Consider the following 22,193-nt stretch of genomic DNA (forward strand, 5'->3'; position numbering starts at 1 on the left):
CAAGAATTATTTGCTAATAGAAGTAATATTTGGAAGAGAATCCATTTTTTTTTGTTTTTTTTCCAGTTTTGAAGCATTAATGGTAAGATCTCCAATAAGTAATCTAGTCCAGTGGAGGAAGAGAAGTACAGAATACAGTATTTAATTGTCCTGGGTTGCTAAATTAGAAGATAAGAGTAATCTTTGGAGGACATGAAGGTTAAGTTTATGCAGTGATTCTGATCTTACCTATATAGATAAATAGGAGCTATATTTTAAAGGCTTTTCTGGAATTTCTCCTTAATTTTTAGGCAGTGGTATAAGGGTGACTTATGTGCCCTGGCATTTAAAGTCCTCCATGACAAGCAGCGAGGCCCACTGGTTTTTATGCGCATATACTCAGGCATGATAAAACCCCAAACAGCCATCCATAATATTAATGGAAACTGCACGTAAGTAGAAGCCTAGGTTATTTTCTAAAACTTCTTATTTCTAAACTCATTTCTTCGTACTTTTACTAACATGAATCATGGTTTTACAGGGAGAGGATAAGTCGTCTGCTTTTGCCATTTGCTGACCAACATATAGAAATCCCTTTACTGACTGCTGGTAACATTGCTTTGACTGTTGGGCTTAAACATGTAAGTGACCAAATGGTTTCTGTAGGAAATAACAGCTTAAATGTTTAATTAAAAGTATGTAGTTTGTCATAGCAAAAACCCATAAACAATCCAAAAGCTATCAGTAGTAGAGTAATGAGTATTGTAGTACATTCATCAACATAGTCAAATCTCAAACATTTAATACAGAGAAAAATAAATTATGGAACACTATAAACACTATGGATTGTCTTCATATAAATTTCAAATCCAAATAAAATAAATACATTATTTATGGATGCATACTTATGTTTAAGTTTCTATTAGATAGCGTTATTCTCATTAGGTTTTTTGCTTTCTTGATAACTTCAGAAAATTTAACTTTATAACTGATTATGTAAAAAGTGAAGATATTTTCCTAATGAAGTCTTGTAAGGGCAAGAATTTTTGTCTCTTGCTCAAAGATAAATTTGATTTGCCAGATGAATTTTAAATGTATTTTTTGTTGTATGTGTGTTTTATTGTTGTCCTCCTCCAGGAGTGTTTTATTGTTAGAATTTACAACAGCAGTGTTTTGGATAGAATTCGTATATAAGTTAAGTTAGCTTTACGAATGTATAGTTATAAGCAGCTTAGTGAATTAGTCTCTTTTAGGTTTTGATGAGGAGAAAGTGCTGCATTAAATTTTTCTTTGGTTTGCATGGTTTTTGGTGAAAGCTGAGGGCTTGCCTGTTGTGTTCATGCATCTTGTTTGCTTGCAGACTGCTACCGGAGACACCATTGTCTCATCCAAGTCCAGCGCATTAGCTGCATCTCGTCGAGCCAGAAGGGAGGGAGAAAAGAAGCAGAAAGAAAACAATGAAACAGAGAGGCTTTTATTGGCTGGCGTGGAGATTCCAGAACCTGTTTTCTTCTGTACCATAGAACCTCCATCAGTGGCTAAGCAGCCAGGTACAAGTAGTCTTGGTGCATCAATTAATTAGTGCTCTGAAAATTTAGATAAAATAGTTACATTTTACTTCAAAAGGTTTTTTATGTCATTTTATGTCATTGAGTTCAGCATTTCAATTCAGTCGCTCAGTTGTGTCCAACTGTTTGTGACCCATGGACTGCAGCACATCAGGCTTCCCTGTTTATCACCCAACTCCCAGAGTTTTGCCCAAACTCATGTCTATCAAATTGTGATACCATCCAACCATCTCATCCTCTGTTGTCCCCTTCTCTTCCTGCTTTCCATCTTTCCCAGCATCATGGTCTTTTCCAGTGAGTCAGTTCTTCACATCAGGTGGCCAAAGTATTGGAGTTTCAGCTTCAACATCAGTCCTTCCAATGAATATTCAGGACTGATTTCCTTTAGGATGGACTGGTTTATCTCCTTGCTGCACATGGGACTCTCAAGTGTCCTCTCCAACACCACAGTTCAAAAGCATCAGTTCTTTGGTGCTCAGCTTTCTCTATAGTCCAACTCTCACATCCATACATGACTACTGGAAAAACCATAGGTTTGGCTAGACGGACCTTTGTTGGCAAAGTAATGTCTGTGTTTTTTAATATGCTGTCTAGGTTGGTCATAGCTTTTCTTCCAAGGAGCAAATGTCTTCTAATTTCATGGCTGCATTCACCATCTGCAGTGATTTTGGAGCCCAAGAAAATAAAGTCTTTCACTGTTTGCATTGTTTCCCCATCTGTTTGCCATGAAGTGATGGGACCAGATGCCATGATCTTAGTTTTCTGAATGTTGAAATTATAGTTGGCCCTTCTTGTACTTGGTTCCTCCATATCTGACTTCGCATATAAGAAGACCTGCGTCAAATCCGTGTTATTCAAGGGTCAGCTGTATCCTTCTTCTTTGGTGTGATCATTCATCGTAGAGTAGGCACATTAGCATCTCTTTATTCATGATATAATTTAGCTTCTTCGTATTTGTTTCTGAAGGCTTTTTTGTTAGCTTCTTAACCTTTGCAGAGTATAATCAGATGATGTTACTGTCCCATGTAAAACCTTTCAATGGCTTCCCAGTGCAAATCCAGACTTCACCATGGCCTTCAAACCTTTCATGATGTGATTGATCTCTGTCACACATCTCCTCATCTGATGCCGCTCTTTCTTTTATCTACCATTACACTGGCCTTCTTGTTTCTTCAGTAGAAACCATTCCTTGCACAGCCATTTCCTCTATCTGGAATTCCTTTTCTCTGGGATTTTACTTGGCACATCATTCTTTTTGGTTTATGTCTTTATCTAAATCATCATGGACAGGTCTTTCCAGGTCACTAAATCTCAAGTAACCTCCCATCACTGTCTTGTCACTTTTTTAAATTCTCTATAAAACATTTCTGGCTGTGTGAAATAACTGTCATTGTAGTACCTTATCTTAAAAAATAAAATGTAAAGGTAACAGTTACTGTTTATCCTCTAGATTTGGATCATGCATTGAAATGCCTTCAGCGTGAAGATCCCAGTTTGAAAGTGAAGCTAGATCCTGATTCTGGACAAGTACGCATATTATTATTTAATTCCCCAAATCTTTCAATAATAATGTTTGTGTGCAAGAGAGTTTTTAAGTGCATTTGTCTAAAGCATTGATTTTTCCATGCACCTGAAAGAAAAGGCCTTCTGCTTTGGCTCTCTGATAATATAAATTTCTGATTATTATTTTTACTGTCAAGCTAAATTCTCCTTAATTCCTCACCATGATTATACCTTACTTATAAAAACTACTCTCCAACATTTTTATCTTCCAGAACACAGCCTTTTGTGAAATTTTGAAATAAATTTTTCAACCCCAAGACAACACTTTGAGCCTCTTAGGCTAAAACTTACAGAAACAGTTTACTAAAGGGAGGATGCAAAGATACTTTTAATGATGATAACACACATAAAATGGGTGAGAAGTGACAGATTGTGGCCAACAGTATGGGAAGAAATACAGAGTCTAAAGTAGGTACAGGACTGCACTGTGTATTCTGGTATAGTGGAAGAACACATGTTCATTCTACATCTTTTTAGGGAGGCAGAGTAGAGTTATATAAAATATCGAGAAAAAGTTCCTTTAAAAGATTATGAATTTGCCTGTAAAAAGATAAGCTCATTTTAGTTAATCTGAAAAGTGTAAAGTACTTTTGTTTCCTAAATGCCAACTAAATGATGAAGCAGCTTAGTTTAGTTGATTCTGAAGCTGCAACAGCAATCGCAATAGGAACTTTATTTAAAAACCACCAATACATATTTTTAAAAAAATAACGTGCAAGTGGACAAAGTAAAGAACTAAAGTTTCCCTTTCAGTCTTTCAGTCCTGTTCTACACAGATAATCAGTAAATAGCCTTCCACACTTTTCCAAACATCCATTTTTCTGCAATGCCATGTTATAAAGCATAATATATATATACATATTTCTAAATATATATGTACAGATATATAGCAAGTTGTTCTATTTGTATTATTCAACAACTTGCTTCTTTCCAAATAATTTACTTTTTTAACTTTATATTAAAGTATCACAGTCATATACCAAATAGTCTTTTATTGTTTCTTACAGTTTTTTTACACTGAAAAGAAACAAATCAGAAACAGCCAAGGAAGAGACACATAGGGCAAAGTCTAGGAGAGTTCTAAATGCAAAGCTTTCTTCATCCTCTTGACTCTGTGGAGCACTACCAGCCAGGGAAGCTCACCTAAGCCTTCGATGTCCAGAGATTTTGCTGGAACATAGTCACATACTGCCTATGTGGTTGACATTTAATCTCTCGTGCCTCTTGTAGGTTTGGGCTCCTACCTTCACTCTCTAGGTTGTGAATGGGTCTGGCTATTCCAAAACCTGTTTCATAAGTCGCGTTGTTAGACTGTCTGGTGGACAAAGGCACCAGGCAAGCAAAGACACTTCTATAAGGGAGCATGTTGGCCTAGAGGTAACTTTCCAGTAGCTAAAGGCAAGGGCCAGATCTCTTTGGGGGTTAAAGTTAATGCTTCACTATACAGATGGTATATGAATAAAATGGGGCAAATAGAATTACTTGCACTGTACTCTCCCATACACAAAGACCTTCAGGAATAACTATTTTTGTGTTATTTTGTTTTCTGGGTTTTTTTTTTTAATGTTTTAATGCAAATTTGGCTGTTCTAACAAGGACCCAAAATGACATCGGTTCAAAAAAGATAAAAGTCAGTTTCTCTGTCACTTAAAGGTTCAAGCTACTCTAGTAGTTTTGGTTTTTTTTTTTCATTCTTTGTTTATTCCATGAGTAGTCACATATTGTTATAATCTGAATTTTGTTAAATTTAATATGGCCTGCTTTTATTTATTTTTTAAAAAAATTTTATTTATTTATATATATTTTGGAGGCTAATTACTTTACAATATGGTTTTGATTTTGCCATACATTGACATGAATCTGCCATGGGTGTACATATGTTCCCCATCCTGAACCCCACTCCCACCTCCCTCCCCATCCCATCCCTCTGGGTCATCCCAGTGCACCAGCCCCGAGCACCCTGTATCATGCATTGAACCTGGACTGGTGATCCATTTCATATATGATAATATACATGTTTCAATGCCATTCTTCCAAACCATCCCATCCTTGCCCTCTCCCATAGAGTCCAAAAGACTGTTCTATACATCTGTATCTCTTTTGCTGTCTCGCATACAGGGTTATCGTTACCATCTTTCTAAATTCCATATATATGCGTTAGTATACTGTATTGGTGTTTTTCTTTCTGGCTTACTTCACTCTGTATAATAGGCTCCAGTTTCATCCACCTCATTAGAACTGATTCAAATGTATTCTTTTTAATGGCTGAGTAACACTCCATTGTATATATGTACCACAGCTTTCTTATCCATCCATGTGCTGATGGACATCTAGGTTGCTTCCATGTCCTGGCTATTATAAACAGTGCTGTGATGAACATTGGGGTACACGTGTCTCTGAATTCTGGTTTCCTTGGTGTGTATGCCCAGCAGTGGGATTGCTGGGTCATATTACTCTAGTAGTTTTGACTGCCCACAAAACTGTAAGGTTAAGGGGTCTAGGATGGTTGGGAAATAGCCATGTGATTGCTAGGGTTTGGGAGAGGGGTTATTTCCCTCATTCACAAGATGTTGCCCTCATTCATGTTTCAAGATAGTTATCTACATCTTCATTAAGAGAATGGTTTTATTTATCCTTAAAGATATAACCTAGAAGTTGACAACATCATTGATACTTACATTCCATTGACTAGAACTTAGCTTTGTGGTTGGGAAGCATGGTTCTGGTTCGAATGCCACTTAGCCAGCCAATAACCCAGCTATCACAGAGTAAGAGACTGGCTGCACTGGCCCTTAGTGGTGGCACATGGGATCTTCATTGTGGCATGAGCACTGACTAGTTACCCGGCCAGGGATCAAACCCAGGCCCCCTCCGTTGGGAATGTGGAATCTTAGACCTGGACCACCCTTGTGATTCACTTTCAATTGATTTATTATTACAGTCAGAGAAGTTAAAAACAGTGTTTTGATGTAGGAGCCAAAAAAAGTTCACAGGAGAAATTTTGTTTGTAAGTAATGGGAAATAAAATATATTGATATCATACCTTTATTTAGTGTTTTGTGATAAGCAATTTTTCCTTGACCTTTGTTTTGTTTTCTTCCTCTTTCACCCAGACTGTCCTTTGTGGCATGGGGGAGTTACATATTGAAATTATTCATGACCGAATCAAGAGGGAATATGGACTAGAAACCTATCTCGGGCCCCTCCAGGTGGCATACCGTGAGGCCATCCTAAATTCAGTTCGTGCCACAGGTAAATACAACATTTAGAATTTCCTGGTCCGTGTTGCTCTCTTTCTCTCCAGGATCTGTTTGCTGCGTCTCTTAGTTTAGTGTCATAAAGCAGGGTTTATATTCACTAGTGTCTTCCATCAGTGAGGACAGGTTTTATGTGTGTTTTCTTGTTTTTGTTAGAATTTGTTTGCCTTAGGCATGGCCCTATTTCATTGCCACTCATTTATTACATATACTGGCTGAGCCACTCGTCAAGCAGGTACACAGTGGGATTAACCATTGAAGTAGACAGCTCATCCTGGTCTTCAATACCAGAATGAGTATAAGAATTTGAAGTTGGTGTGCCAGTTTTTACTCCATAAAATAATAGAAATGGGGAGTGGGGAAGGTAGAATTAGAAGGGAGTCAAATGGTGCCGACTTCCAGTTATAAGATAAATAAGTACTAGGGATGTGATGTACACCATGATAAAGATAATTAATAGTCCTGTACCTTATAAGTGAAAGTTAAGAGAATATATCCTAAGAGTCCTCATCACAAAGGAAAAAGTCTTTTTCTATTTCTTTAATGTTGTATCTATATGAGATGGTAGATGTTCACCAAACTAATTGTGGTGATTATTTCATGATCTATGTAAGTTAAATCCTTGTGTTATACACCTGAAACTCCTACATGTCAATTATATCTCAGCAAAATTACAGATTATTTTAAAATTTTGAAAAAACATAGAGTGGAAAATAATTTTCTCTATTTAATAAACATGGTAATCTTGTGCTGATGGTATTCTTGGGAAACTGAAGTTTTTATATTTCTGTGCCAAAATGTAAGAATTCATGCTTTTTCTACATATGATCTTTGCAGTTTGGTTCTCTTAAGTACAAGAACATGACAGTTATTCCCATCCCCACAATAAGAAAACTTGGACAGGTTTGTGAAAAAATATAGAAAAGAGATGTTTAGCGTAACTAGGAACTTTTAAGCACTTCAGTTCAATCGCTCAGTCGTGTCCGACTCTTGGCTATCCCATGAATCGCAGCACGCCAGGCCTCCCTGTCCATCACCAACTCCCGGAGTTCACTCAGACTCACGTCTGTCGAGTCAGTGATGCCATCCAGCCATCTCATCCTGGGTCGTCCCCTTCTCCTCCGGCCCCCAATCCCTCCCAGCATCAGAGTCTTTTCCAGTGAGTCAACTCTTCGTATGAGGTGGCCAAAGTACTGGAGTTTCAGCTTTAGCATCATTCCTTCCAAAGAAATCCCAGGGTTGGTCTCCTTCAGAATGGACTGGCTGGATCTCCTTGCAATCCAAGGGACTCTCTCTCTCTTCTCTAACACCACAGTTCAAAAGCATCAATTCTTCGGTGCTCAGCCTTCTTCACAGTCCAACTCTCACATCCATACATGACTACTGGAAAAACCATAGCTTTGACTAGACGGACCTTAGTTGGCAAAGTAATGTCTCTGCTTTTGAATATGCTATCTAGGTTGGTCATAACTTTTCTTCCAAGGAGTAAGCGTCTTTTAATCACTTCAGCGGTTTGTAAATAGGCCAGGTGATTACTTTTCATTGAAACTTGAAAAATTAAGCAGGATTAGGTGCATGATGACAAATGACATGATGATTTCTCTTTCTGGACTTTATATTTGGAAAAACAAGATGCTTGGAAAATATAAATAACCTCTCTCAAATTAATGTCTGAAGTGGTTAGAATATGATAGAAACTTCTAGAGGTTAAAGAAAGGAAGGTAGAACAGGAATCTTGGAAAATAACTCAGCACCTAAGCCACTAGCTATTCTGGAGAAATCTGTGGTCATAGTTAACTTGCTGCTTGAGAGCCACATTCTCATGGAAACAATATGGAAAGTCTTCTCCATAAAAGAAGGTGACAAGGAAACTTATCTGACTGGCTTTTGACAAAGGGGCAGAATTTCTGAGGATTTGTAACCATAGGCATTTTCAGCCTAAGTTCATAGAACCAGTATAATCTATAAAACTCCAAGCCAAGAAGAACTTAGTGTGAAGTCCTCTTGGTTGGTGATAGACCAAGGAGCCTTGAGAAAGCAAACAATGGGCTCTTCAGGTAAATGTACCCTCAATCCAGGCCTCAAAGATCCCGCAAAGTAAAATGAACGCACAGTTTTTTTTTTAAGTTTTAAAATAATAAAACCTTGAGAAAAGGCACAGTGAGCAAAAAGAAAGCAGTAGAAACAATAAACCTCATAGGCAGACCAGTAAAGGCTTCTGATACCGGAATTACCAAGTATAGAGTATATAAAATATTGTTTTTGAAGAAATAAGAAAGGGGATTAAAAAGTATTAGTAAGAAATAGGAAACTTTCAAAAATAAGCAATGGAATGTTATCTGAAAAAGAAAGGAAATGTTCAAAAAACTGATGGGGTTGTGTCATAAGGACATAGGAACCAACCTGAAGAGGCTACACTGGCTAACTGTGGGTTAATTTGAGCTCTAGAATAGCTAAGAACAATAATTAAGCCATTGACAGAAAGCTAGAATTCATGAGGCCATACCGATAATAGATCAACAAGAAGAGACTGCTTTTCCTTACACTGAAATGCCAAGTGCTGACTGTTAGATGTTGAGGAAGAGGGTTGGAATAGAAAATCGTCATTTTGCAAATAGTTAATATTGTGTACGTTGTTAAATAACATATTTGCATAGTCTTCAAGTGTCTCCTTCTAAATTGCTTATTAGTTATAAAGTGAAAAGCTAGTAACCAGATGCTGCAGCTGTCAGACCACACCTTGACTGAACAGTCAGACCACCAGTGATCACATGCTGTTGAGGCACAGGTTACATTTGTGTACATCTAGAAAATTATCAAAATGTACAGGCATTAAAGAAGACCGAAGTTCAGTGGGAAACCATACTATTCATGAGACTTCCCTGGTGGTCCAGGGGCTAAGATTGTGCTCCTAATGCCTGGGGCCGGGACTCTGATCCCTGGGCTGGGAACTATTAATAGATCCCACGTACTACAGCTGAGAGTTTACATGCCACAGCTAAAGGTTGTGCATGCCGCAACTAAGGCCTGGTGCAGCCAAATACATTTTTTGAAAAAGAGAATGAAAGAAGACTATAGATAAGAACCGTACTGTTCATAGATAAGAGGACTGAATAGCATGAGGGTGCCAATTCTACCCAAAGAAGTGTATCAGACTTTAGTACTTACTATAAAAGCAGTCATTATGATACTGATCAGTTGATCAAGCTAGGAACAGACAAATATACCAGGGAAACAAACCAGAGAGCTTAGAAACACACATATCTATATGAAAATGCACCTTTCACAGAGTGATATTGAAGCTCAGTGGGAAAGGGCGGACTGAATTTCAATAAATGGGCCTGGAAAAACTATTCACATGGGAAAAGATTTAGATTCCTCCCACATACTGTATCTAAACCTCAATTCCAGTTGAATTTAAAAGCCTAAATAAGAGGAGAGAGTTGGAAAGTCTCCCTTTGAGGACAGAAGAATAAAGAGAATAAATGCTAATGCATGCAAAAGAGGAAAGAAAGAAAACCCCAATGCTTTATGAAAGTTTTTAAACTTTCAAATTTTTGGAAGACAGTATAGGAGAACTTAACCAGGTAAGGCTGAAACTGAACTAAAAGATTAGTAAATTTGATGTTATTGAAATTAAGAAGGTATTAGAATATAGTGAAAGCAAAAAGATACACTGAGAGAAGATATTTGCCTCATATAAAACTGACAGATTAGAATACAAAAATCACTAAAAACATGGCAACCAATGAAGTAGAAAAGTGAGCAAAAAAGGTTGAACAGACATTTCACAAAAGAGGCCGAAGGCCCATGAACATATTAAAAGATTCTCAGTGATTAGGGTCATGCGAGTTAAAAGACGAGATGCCCTTAACACCAACAAGATTGGCAAGAAAACAGCTTGTCAACTTTGTTATGAAGTTGGCTATGTGTAGACCTTACTTCTCAGCAGTTCCTCTAGTAGGTATCAGTAGGTATTAGTCCTGGGTGTTCATTGGAAGGACTGATGTTGAAGCTGAAATGCCAATATTTTGGCCACCTGATGCGAAGAGCTGACTCATTTGAAAAGACCCTGATGCTGGGAAAGATTGAGAGTGGGAGAAGAAGGGGACGATGGAGGATGAGATGGCTGGATGGCATCACCAACTCGATGGACATGGGTTTGGGTGAACTCCGGGAGTTGGTGATGCACAGGGAGGCCTGGAGTGCTGCGGTTCATGGGGTCGCAGAGTCGGACATGACTGAGCAACTGAACTGAACAAGTGGTTTCTTGACTGCTTCTCCCTTGATTAGCAACAGTTCCAAATCTGCCCTGTGGAACTCAGGGAAGGTCATAGAGGCTGGAGTCTTGCCTACAAGAAATGGGGGACAAAAGGGCCTCCATGCCGGAGAGGCCCACAGGGCCCCACTCAGTTTCACTGACCACAGTTGCTTGTTGACAAATGAAGGATACCATTTTCATTTTAACAAATAGATCAGTATTTTTGGAGGGAAGAAATCATAAACATTAAATAAAGAATATATTGCTTGAACAGTATGAAATTTAACTGTTTGTTGTCAAGGTTAAAAACCTTTTAATTTTCATTAGATAACCTATTGTACTCAATAAGTGTTTTAAGTAAAAATTTTGTGCTTAAAAGAATTTCGGTCACATAAATGTTTAAATGTATGATCTGCATGTCAGAACTTGTGTGTTCATCTGCCTTAACACACCCTAACACTGAAGCACTATTAATAGGTGATTGAGAGCAGGTGTTTAACGTTGATAAACACAGAATCTACGCTTTCTTGATAGAACTATTTACTCTGCCATTTTTATACTGTGCTTAGTGTCTTTATTGGTATTCTCTTCAACTTTATCTTCCATGAGACCTTGAACTTGTTGACTGTAATCAACTTGTTGGACTTGATTTTGCCAGTTGTGGCACCTTGACACCTTTCCAGAACAGATCTCTGAGGTACTATATTCAATTTGTTTACAGATACCTTAGATAGAACTTTAGGAGACAAACGGCATCTTGTGACTGTAGAGCTGGAAGCAAAACCCATGGAAACAGCATCTCTTCTGCCCGTTATCGAGTATGCAGCAAGTGTTGCCGGAGACCTCTCGCAGGCCTCCCGAGAGGCCTTTGAAAATGGCGTTCACAGTGCGTGCCTCCAAGGTGAGGTAGTCAAATCAGAGTAAGCATGAGTCTCACTTTCAACCCCTTCTGATAACAAATTATTTCATTCTTCCTTTCTAACTTTGGGGGTATTTTCTCCCTATTTCTCTCCATCATGCGTATGTCATACCCTGTGGTTGTCCCACAGTATTGCATGTTCTGTTCTGTTTTTTTCAGTCTTTTGTTCACTTTGCTTTTCAGTTTTGGAGGTTTCTTCTGATACATCTTCTAACTCAGACTTTCCTCAGCCGTGTCCCATCTGAGCGCGTCAGTGGTCTTCTTCCTTTCTGTTACAGTGTTTTTGATCTGAGGCATTTCTTTCTGTTGTTTCTTAGGACTTCTGTCCCTCTGCTATCATGATCATCTATTCTTAGTGCCCTTTACTTTGTCTGTTACAGCCCTTAGCATGTTAATCAAAGTTTATATTCTCAGTGTGATCATTCAGTATTCCTGCCATGTCTGGTTCTGATGCTTGCTCTCTGTGTTCAGATTGTGCTCTTTTCCCTTCAGCATTTTTCCTGATAGCTAGATAGGATACACTGGGTAAAAGGGACTGCTCTAAACTGGCCTTTAGTACTGTGGTGGTGAGGTGAGGGTGAGGGGGAGTGTCTGTACCCCGAAGATTGGGTCTTATCCGGTGCCCTTGACCTCTGAGCTGCACAGCTGTTTCTCAGTCCTTTCATCCCCCATAGGTGGGACACAAGGGCTGGAGTAGACTGGAATTGGGTGCTTCCCTCAAGTCATCTAGGCTCTGATACACTAGTTTCCTCTGAGGGCCGACCTTCTTAAGAATAGAATGCCTTGGAGTATTTCAGAAAGAATTCCTCTCCACTACCACCCTCATGAATCTCTAATATTTACTGTGAGAACCTACTTGAGATCACAAAATTCTGCCCCTCCCCACCCCCAAGACTGGGTCCTCCTGGAGTTTTTAACTCTGACTGGACCACTCTGAGCCTCAAACAGTTTAAAAATTACAGTTCAGTACAACTCCCTGCACTGACCTCTCTCTCCAGTCTTAGGGACAGTGGTTTGCCCTTTGTCCTCCCCTGTCCAGTCAATCCAGTAAGAGTTGTTGCCTTTTATTTATTATTTAGAACGGTGTGATCACTTCAAAACTCTTTACTTGCAGGACACTGGAAGTTCTCTGCCCCCTCACTGAATACAATACAGTCCTAATATAGTTTTCCCCCTTACCTAGGACCATTGCTTGGATCCCCAGTTCAAGATGTAGCAGTTACTTTACATTCTTTGGTAATTCATCCCGGTACCTCCACAACTATGATTTCTGCCTGTGTCTCAAGATGCCTACAGAAGGTATGGACGTGTCCTAATCCTTTTTGCTGTAATTGTGATTGTGGTTTTCATTTCGTTAACCTGCCCTCTAAGGGATAAAAATAAGAGGCTTATGGAAGCTCCCTGATTGGAGAAGCTGCTGTAACAGTGCTTCCTGTGAAAGTGCTGCACTCAATCTGCCAGCAAATCTGGAAACCTCAGCAGTGGCCACAGGACTGGAAAAGGTCAGTTTTCATTCCAATCCCAAAGAAAGGCAATGCCAAAGAATGCTCAAATTATCACACAATTGCACTCATCTCTTGTGCTAGCAAAGTAATGCTCAAAATTCTCCAAGCAAGGCTTTAATAGTATGTGAACTGAGAACCTCCAGTTGTTCAAGCTGGTTTTAGAAAAGGCAGAGGAACCAGAGGTCAAATTGCGAGCATCTGTTGGATCATCAAAAAGCAAGAGAGTCCAGAAAAACATCTGCTTTATTGACTGCAGCAAAGCCTTTGACTGTAGATCACAGCAAACTATGGAAAATTCTTAAAGAGTTGGGAATACCAGACCACCTTACCTGCCTCCTGAGAAATCTATATTCAGATCAACAGTTAGAACTGGACATGAAACAACAGACTGGTTCCAAAATGGGAAAGGAGTACGTCAAGGCTGTATATTGTCACCCTGCTTATTTAACTTATATGCAGAGTACATCATGTTAAATGCCAGGCTGGAAGAAGCACAAGCTGGAACCAAGATTGCTGGGAGAAATATCAACAACCTCAGATATGCAGATGACACCAAGCTTATGGCAGAAAGTGAAGAGGAACTAAAGAGCCTTTAGATGAAAGTGAAAGAGAGTGAAAAAGTTGGCTTAAAACTCAACATTCAAAAAACTAAGACCATGGCATCCGGTCCCATCACTTCATAGCAAATAGATGGGGAAACAATGGAAGCAATGAGAGACTTTATTTTCTTGGGCCCTAAAATCCCTGCAGATGGTGACTGCAGCTAGAAAATTTAAAGACGATTGATCTTTAGAAGAAAAGCTATGACCAACCTAGACAGCATATTAAAAAGCAGAGACCTTGCTTTGCCAACAAAGGTCCATCTAGTCAAAGCTATGGTTTTTCCAGTGGTCATGTATGGATGTGAGAATTGGACTCTAAAGAAAGCTGAGGGCCAAAGAATTGATGCTTTTGAACTTTGGTGTTGGAGAAGACTCTTGAGAGTCCCTTGGACTGCAAGGAGTCCACCCTAAAGGAAGTCAGTCCTGAATATTCATTGGAAGGACTGATGCTGAAGCTGAAGCTCTAATACCTTGACCACCTGATTTGAAGAACTGACTCATTGGAAAAGACCCTGTTGCTGGGAAAGATTGAAGGCAGGAGGAAAAGGGGACAACAGAGGATGAGATGGTTGGATGGCATCACTGACTCAACGAACATGAGTTTGAGCACTCTGGGAGTTGGTGATGGACAGGGGCGCCTGGCATGCTGCAGTCCATGGAGTCACAAAGAGTTGGACATGACTGAGGGACCGAACTGAACTGAATCCTTTTTGCTTTAAGATACTCTCTGGACAGCCCTGCACCACTAATCTGCAGACAGCTGTACTCCCAGTGCCTGACCTTGTGTTCTTGCATTCTGAACCCTATAATCAAGAGTTTCTAATCCTGAAGAGTCTTTGATTTCTTAATCACTGGAGTTTTATTCAAAATAGGATCTAGAATATTGGTATTCGACACAGATAGTTACTAAACATCCTCTGATTCTGCCAAAGAGGCAAGTTGTTTTAGTGGCATCTCTCCTTTCCCTGCCTTCCCAGGTAGCACTGGTGTAAAGAACCTGCCTGTCATGAAGATGTAAGAGACGCAGGTTCAGTCCCTGGGTAGGAAGATACCTTGGAGGGGAGAAGGAAATGGCAATTCATTCTAATGTTCCTGCCTGGGAAATCCCATGGACAAAGCCTGGTGGGCTACAGTCCATAGGGTTGCAATGAGTCGGACATGACTGAAGCGACTGAGTGTGCATGCTGCTTTTCCTATACCAGATACACAGCCATAGAGGCAGTCTGGTAGCTTTGAGTAAGAGACACTTCTGGGGTCAGCTCTGCCCAAAATGGACTATAATCTAAAGGACACTGAAGGTCTAATATTGGTTCCAGTATTGGAGTTCATGTTTATTCTACTAAGATTAATCAAGGATCACCAAAATCAGATAAGTCTTGTTGAATTACAGATCAGATAAGTAAATTTCCTTCTCATAGCATAAAGCAGTCTCCTCTTCTGGTTGCCTGGGGATATGCCCTTGAGCTAGTGAAGGTGATGGAATTCCAGTTGAGCTATTTCACATCCTAAAAGATGATGCTGTGAAAGTGCGGCACTCAATATGTCAGCAAATTTGGAAAACTCAGCAGTGGCCACAGGACTGGAAAAGGTCAGTTTTCATTTTAATGCTAAAGAATATTCAAACTACCACACAGTTGCACTCATCTCACATGCTAGCAAAGTAATGCTCAAAATTCTCCAAGCCAGGCTTCAATAGTACGTAAACTGAGAATGTCCAGATGTTCAAGCTGGATGTAGAAAAGGCAGAGGAACCAGAGATGAAATTGCCAACATCCGTTGGATCATCAAAAAAGCAAGAGAGTTCCAGAAAAACATATCCTGCTTTATTGACTACACCAAAGCCTTTGACTGTGTGGATCACAACAAACTGAAAAATTCTTAAAGAGTTGGGAATACCAGACCACCTTACCTGCCTCCTAAGAATTCCGTATGCAGGTCAAGAAGCAACAGTTAGAACTGGACATGGAACAACAGACTGGTTCCAAATTGGGAAAGGAGTACATCAAGGCTGTATGTTGTCACTCTGCTTAACTAACTCCTATGCAGAGTACATCATGCAAAATGCCGGGCTGGATGAAGCACAAGCTGGAATCAAGATTGCCCAGAGAAATACGAATAACCTCAGATATGTAGTTGACAGCACCCTTATGGCAGAAGGAGAAGAGGAACTAAAGAGGCTGTTGATGAAAGTGAAAGTGGAGAGTGAAAAAGCTGTCTTAAAACTCAGTATTCAAAAATCTAAGATCATGGCATCCGATCCATCACTTTATGGCAAATAGATGGGGAAACAATGGAAACAGTAAGAGACTTTATTTTGGGGGGCTCCAAAATCACTGCAGATGGTGATTGCAGCCATGAAATTAAAAGATGCACTTATTCCTTGGAAGAAAAGCTATGACCAACCTAGACAGCATATTTAAAAGCAGAAAAATTACTTTGCTGACAAAGGTCCATCTAGTCAAAGCTATTGTTTTTCCAGTAGTTATGTATGGATGTGAGAGTTGGACTCTAAAGAAACCTGAGCGCTGAAGAATTGATGCTTTTGAACTGTGGTATTGGAGAAGACTCTTGAGATTCCCTTGGACTGAAGGAGATCAAACCAGTCAATTCTAAAGGAAATCAGTTCTGAATATTCATTGGAAGAACTGGTGCTGAAGCTCCAGTACTTTGGCCACCCGATGCAAAGGGCTGACTCACTGGAAAAGACCCTGATGCTGGGAAAGATTAAAGGCAGGAGGAGAAGCGGACAACAGAGGATGTGAAGGTTGGATGGCATCACTGACTAGATGGACATGAGTTTGAGCCTGCTCCAGGAGTTGGTGATGGACAGGGAAGCCTGGTGTTCTGCATTCCATGGGGTCACCCGCCAGGACGTTCGTGTGCTGAATGCTGATTCCATGCATTCTTCTCAGTGTGGGAATACTCTAGTTTTGTAGGTGACTAATGCCCATTAAAACACTTGCTTTTATGACCAGTTTCTAATATTTTGGACTGTGTTTGAGACCTGGTTTTCTAGTCTTATTTGAATCCATAATTACAAAGTTAATTTAAATATCCTAGGTCCCTGACTTAGGAAGGCTGAACTTTAATGACTTTTTCCTTTGAGTTCAAATTCATACTTCTTAAGAGTTTTCATTTTAAAAAACACTCACCTACATTTTCAAAAATACTCATTTAAATATTGTTTTCTGGAACATATAGTTAGAAATAGTGCCTGTAAAGTGGTCATGATGAAATTGTTGAAAACATTTACCTTCCAATAATTCTTAGAGTTCCGCTTGACTTCAGTTCTAGTATTGAAATAACCATAACCTGAAAGATGATACAGTGCTTCTAAGTTAACCTCAAGCCCCAGTATTTTGGCCAGTCCTTCAGAATCTAATACCCCTTGGTTAACCTTCTATTAAGACCATAGTAGAGAATAAGAATTAACTTTATGAGGCCTGCACTTAATCTTTAGTTTTAATTCATTACTTTAAATACTACTAATGGAAGTACTCTGACACTTGTGAAACTTCATCTGGTGGGGAAACTCCTTGCCCCTGCTGATGAGAAGTTAATGATGCTTCATATAGTTACTGTGGAGAAGGAAATGGCAACCCACTCCAGTGTTCATGCCTGGAGAATCCCAGGGACAGGGGAGCCTGGCGGGCTGCTGTCTCTGGGGTCGCACAGAGTCGGACACGACTGAAGCGGCTTAGCAGCATATAGTTACTGAGCCATCTATGCTGTGGTCATGGTGCACTGGGAACCGAGGGAACACAGTAAGATGCATATGCTTTTCTTGACCTAAACGAGCTTATGATTTAGAAGGAAATTAAACATAGCCGAACAGTCAAAATATTGGATAGAATGGCATAAGATTCACAAAAGCTGAGGAGTGGGAAATTGGAGCTTGGTTCTTGCTGTCAGCTACTAACTGGCACCTGCCAAGAGCATTGCCAACCACTGAACGAGGGCATTCACCATCGGCCTCTACAGAGACTAAGCCCCGTGCTGCTGCAGCCACTGACCTTCAGCACCCCCTGAGGGAGTTCAGGGTGGAGTGAGGCACTCTTTCCTCCAGGAGTCTGGGGGGACAGGTCTTTAGATAGCTGGATGTTTTTAGGAACTGATTGCATGATTCCAGTCCTTTCGTCTCCTGTTACCTAGAAAAGCACTAAATCCCTTTCTGAGGACCTCAGATCCTCCTGGAGAGCAGAAAACCCTCTGTAAAATGAGTGCTTAATTGTACTGAATTCCCCTTCACCAAAATCTTATATATTGACCTTCCCCCACTGCCTCTTTGGAGCAGTCTCTCAGAGCTATCTGAGGTGCTGTCTCGCAGGCTGTAGTCTTCATTTTGCCTCAGATGAAACTTCACTTGGCATGTTTTTAGTCAACATTAGAAAGAAGTTAATGTTGCTGAAATTCAGCCTCTGTTCACAGGTGATGAATAGAAACGTGGAGACAAGAGTTTTCGGTGAAACAGGAAAGAGTAGCTTTTATTGCTTTGCCAGGCAAAGGGGGCCATGGTGAGCCAATGACCTCAAGACTGGGACCCACTATAGTGTTTCAGGAACAGGCTGTTTCACCAGTCCATGGTCTATGTTCTTGTGGTTGGCAGTCTTCATCGGGAGGGGGTCTGCTTCCTGTAAAAACAGTTTGGGAATGTGAGTCAGGCCTTTATATCTTTAAGGGAGCTGTGAGTTTGGTAATTCTGCTTTGTGACAGAATTACAGTCTAAACTGTTCCCAGTTCCCTAGCCCAACAGCTATCCTTGTTTCTCCATCTTCACATTTCCCAATCATTAACTCTTGAGTCAGCATTTTACTTCAAAAGACAAGGACACAGGGGCTTTTACAGTTTCCTTACTTGTTGGCCTGTGGTGTTTTGGAGGCTATGGGTACAGTGGCAGCATTCCAGACATGGGAAGACTAAAGAAGGCAGGAGGGTGTTGAAATTAGGGTTGGAAAAGTAAAATAGAGTCCGACTGTGGGGAAACCTGTAAGAAACTACACAGTGAGGAATTTGAGATTTGTTTTGAGAACGGTGGTAAATGATTTAAACATTTTGAAGAGAGCAGCATAATCATTAGAATATAGGAGGGACTGGAGTATGGAGAGCCTCAGACAGGGAATAGACTAGATCTGGGCTAGAATATCAGCAACAGGAATAGAAATCTTACAGCTTACATTGGGGAAAAAGGAAATCAAAGATGCGTGTCCGGGTAAACTGAAGACTAGTGATGCCATCAATAGAAAGAGGAAAGAGCAGGCAAGTGTTTGGAAAAGGAAATAATGAGATCAGTTTGGGCCATATTGGGTTGCTGCAAGATACTCAGACATCATCCCAGAGCAGGCCAGTGATTACAAGGAGCACCCAAAGGCTGTGACTCGAGTGCAGCTTTGAGGAGGCTTTGACGCTCTGTAACTAGGCAGTTGTTCCCAAGGCAAGGCAAAGACTGTGACAGGAGGACTAAGGACAGACCCACGAGCACAGTACCTCCTGTTCGGTCACATACAACTCTGTCCTTTCCTCAGATATGGCATTATTCCTCTTAATTTTTAGTCTTTCCCCACTCTGTTATGTTATTCGAAAAGCTACACTGTGAAGCGGCACAAAGCTTTGGGTAAGAATTGCAAAAATACATAGGATCTATTTAGTTGTTTGTGGGGACTGTTGTTATTTTTTAGTAATGTTTTCATTCAAGGATTAGATACTTTTTCTCTAGTTGAGTCATTTCAGTTGATAGTGATTTTAAAGGCTTAATCAGCTGCAAAGAACTGAAATTATGCTTTTACTATATGTGTGCTATTTTTTCTGAAATTTCTACAATAACGAGAATATACTGATGTTTTTACGGTCTGCCCATTTTTCATGATTGTGAAGGTAGCAGGGAGAGGGGAAGGCAGAGGTGCTGAAGTGGGGAACAGAAGCGTCCGAGGTGCAGAGCATTACTGCACAATAGACGCCATGGTACCATCCGGGCCTGAGTGAGTGGGGGCTGGTGAGCAGGGAGAGGATGATCAGCCAGAGCCAGATAAAGGAGAGGCCACATTCCAGAGCCCTTGCTCTTTGATCTGGTTTCCACTGCTAAATCCAAGATTATTACATCCCACCTGACAACCAACAGGCTTAGAATATATGGGAAATTGTTTTAACTCTGGTAGGCCGGAGGAGTAGGTTACCTCTTAAAGCAAACCCATCAGTAGTTACATTGCTTGCAAACGCCCTCTGAATCCTACCAGTTTGGCTGATGGAATGATGCGATACAGACAATCTGACCAGGACCCCAAGATGTCTTTATTCCTCTGCTGCTTCCCCAGTTTTTGTCCACTTCCTATTTGCCTGCTGCTGTTTTAGCTTTTTTCAGTTTCTGTATGTGCTTGTTCTTCTTTGAAATCTGAAATTCTGTATAGAATTCTGTTTCTTTTACACTGAGAATATGTTTCTGCTTAGTGTTTTTAGCTCTCTCCTTTATTTCCCTCCTTGATTGCCCTGACTTGTAGCATGCGCTGTAACTATTGGTTTCAAAAATAAAAGAGGAGATGTATGAAGGAAATATGTCTTTGAGAGGGGAGAACCATTTTCTTTCTCCGTGTCTCTGGGCACATGTTCACAGGTGCTCCGCACAATCAGCTTTAGCAAGCATCCTCCTGCAGCACATGCGTGAGGTCTCAGGTGCCCTGCTGGCACGCATGGACAAGCGAATGTTGAAGTTCTGGGCTTCTTATAGAGTGTTAAGGCAGGCTTCTGTCTTTTTGCTGGAGGCTCTGTGCTTAAGAGTATTTGAGTTTTTACGAATCTTCCCTTCATAACAGAAGTCTGATCTGCAGTCTAAGGAAGAGGAGTTAACATCCTTTAATTTCTTTAGGCTCTGAAGAAAGCTGATAAGCAAATTTTGGAGCCCCTGATGAATCTTGAGGTGACAGTGAGCAGAGACTACCTCAGCCCTGTCCTAGCAGACCTGGCACAGAGAAGAGGGAACATTCAGGAAATCCAGTCTCGCCAAGACAACAAAGTTGTTATCGGATTTGTTCCCTTAGCAGAAACCATGGTAGGTACTCTGTAACTAAATCTACATATTTTACATAAATTGCTGGAGAAACCCCAGGGGTTCTATCCGCACGGGTGTGGATGTGTGGGGGAGGGCTTTCCAGTCCTCCACAAAGTTTGAGGTGTGCTCTACCAAAATGTGTCATCAGCCTCCATGACCGTTTTTCCATCCCAAGCACTTATTTACTTCCACTGTTGCTGGCTCTCAGGCGTTTCTTCGTGTCATTCTTGTCCCCGCCAGCTTCTCCTGCTCTGGGACAGGTATCCGAGTGCCAGCAGTCTTTACCAAACGTTGGGACTGGGGAATGCTTCTGAAGCGGGCCCCCTGCTCCTGGTTTTCTGTCCTCCACAGTACTTACCAAATTTTTCCTGATAATGGTCAAACGATGTGCAGGGAGAGATTTGAGGCTTAACTTTGCAGAGATAACTAACTTAAATTATTTTGATTAGGGTTATTCAACTGTGCTTCGAACATTAACATCAGGCTCAGCTACTTTTGCCTTAGAGCTGTCTAATTATCAAGCCATGAATCCTCAAGATCAAAGTACGCTGCTCAGCCAGAGACATGGCCTGTCCTAAGTCCTTGGAGGGAAACTCGGGAGCACCTACCTACTTCGTTTTCAGTAAGAACAATTTAAAAGAGAACTTGAACAGACGGTGGCACTGGTGATGTACCTGAGCTGTATTGTGTATCTAGTAAATTATTACTGTTGGTAGTTAAGATTCGGTCTTTTGGAATACACTGAGTGATAGATACCACAAGGTTTTCGGTTGGTTGATTTTACACTTCTCTCACAAGAAAGATGTCAGCCTTCTAATGTATAATAAGATGGAGGTTCAATCAATAAAAAGATATTTTATTCAAAAACATGATTTTTAAAATCAGGTTGATTGTAGTATGGGTGACTGTGGGCTCTTTTCCCATATCTTTCTTCTGTTCCAGCTTGTTTTTACATTCTGCCCTCATGCTCACAATATCCAGTAAAGAGAGGCTGTGCAGCTATTCCTCGTCTGTAGGAAAAGTATAAACAAAAGATGTTTTAGATTAATTCATGTCTGTCTTAAGAAACTTAGCTCAAATCAGAATCACTAAACCATACCACAAACTACTAAAGAGGGATTCATAATTCATGGAGAAACAGTTGCTAATTTTTCCTAATTAGATCACTACCTGTTAGGTCACATACATTTCCATTTATAGCAAAAATGAAAGAAAAAAATCCCAATAAGCTAGCTAACACTAAATCAGGTAAAAAATCACCCTGTACTTAACAGTATCCTAGCCTGACAAATAAATGTGTCTTACCCGACCATTCTGCAGCGGTGTCTTGTTAGTCTCCTGTAGGCATCCCCTAGGTCTGTGACATCTTGGTGACTCCAGAGTCTCTCACCAACAGCACTCGCCCGAGGCCTAAAATTGAAACCACACATCCCCCAAGGCAATTTAAATTCATGTTTCCTTCAAGAAGCAAACCACACACTTGGGCAAGTTTCTAGTGCT

At 40.4% G+C, this 22,193-nt stretch overlaps 2 protein-coding genes across 10 annotated transcripts in view; one reads left to right on the forward strand and one right to left on the reverse strand.

Moving 5' to 3' along the window:
* GFM2 (GTP dependent ribosome recycling factor mitochondrial 2) overlaps positions 1-21,560 on the forward strand; it is a 49,922-nt gene extending 28,362 nt beyond the window's left edge. For 7 of the 8 annotated variants that reach the window (XM_069555720.1, XM_069555721.1, XM_069555723.1 and 4 more), the window contains 9 exons: positions 291-431; positions 521-620; positions 1,340-1,529; positions 2,998-3,074; positions 6,224-6,362; positions 11,350-11,529; positions 12,731-12,846; positions 20,511-20,693; positions 21,143-21,560. In XM_069555720.1, coding sequence (XP_069411821.1) covers positions 291-431; positions 521-620; positions 1,340-1,529; positions 2,998-3,074; positions 6,224-6,362; positions 11,350-11,529; positions 12,731-12,846; positions 20,511-20,693; positions 21,143-21,271 — 1,255 coding nt within the window. In that variant the 3' untranslated portion in view covers positions 21,272-21,560. The remainder of the gene's footprint in view (positions 1-290; positions 432-520; positions 621-1,339; positions 1,530-2,997; positions 3,075-6,223; positions 6,363-11,349; positions 11,530-12,730; positions 12,847-20,510; positions 20,694-21,142) is intronic. The other variant, XR_011249523.1, reaches the window with a different exon arrangement.
* LOC138421528 (beta-hexosaminidase subunit beta-like) overlaps positions 21,529-22,193 on the reverse strand; it is a 35,826-nt gene continuing 35,161 nt past the window's right edge. For both annotated transcript variants that reach the window (XM_069555730.1, XM_069555732.1), the window contains 2 exons: positions 21,999-22,103; positions 21,529-21,703 (listed from right to left, as the gene is read on the reverse strand). In XM_069555730.1, the coding sequence (XP_069411831.1) occupies positions 21,643-21,703; positions 21,999-22,103 (166 nt within the window). In that variant the 3' untranslated portion in view covers positions 21,529-21,642. The remainder of the gene's footprint in view (positions 21,704-21,998; positions 22,104-22,193) is intronic.

The sequence above is a fragment of the Ovis canadensis genome, chromosome 16 (assembly GCF_042477335.2).
Source record: "Ovis canadensis isolate MfBH-ARS-UI-01 breed Bighorn chromosome 16, ARS-UI_OviCan_v2, whole genome shotgun sequence".
In the NCBI taxonomy this organism is placed as follows: Eukaryota; Metazoa; Chordata; class Mammalia; order Artiodactyla; family Bovidae; genus Ovis; species Ovis canadensis.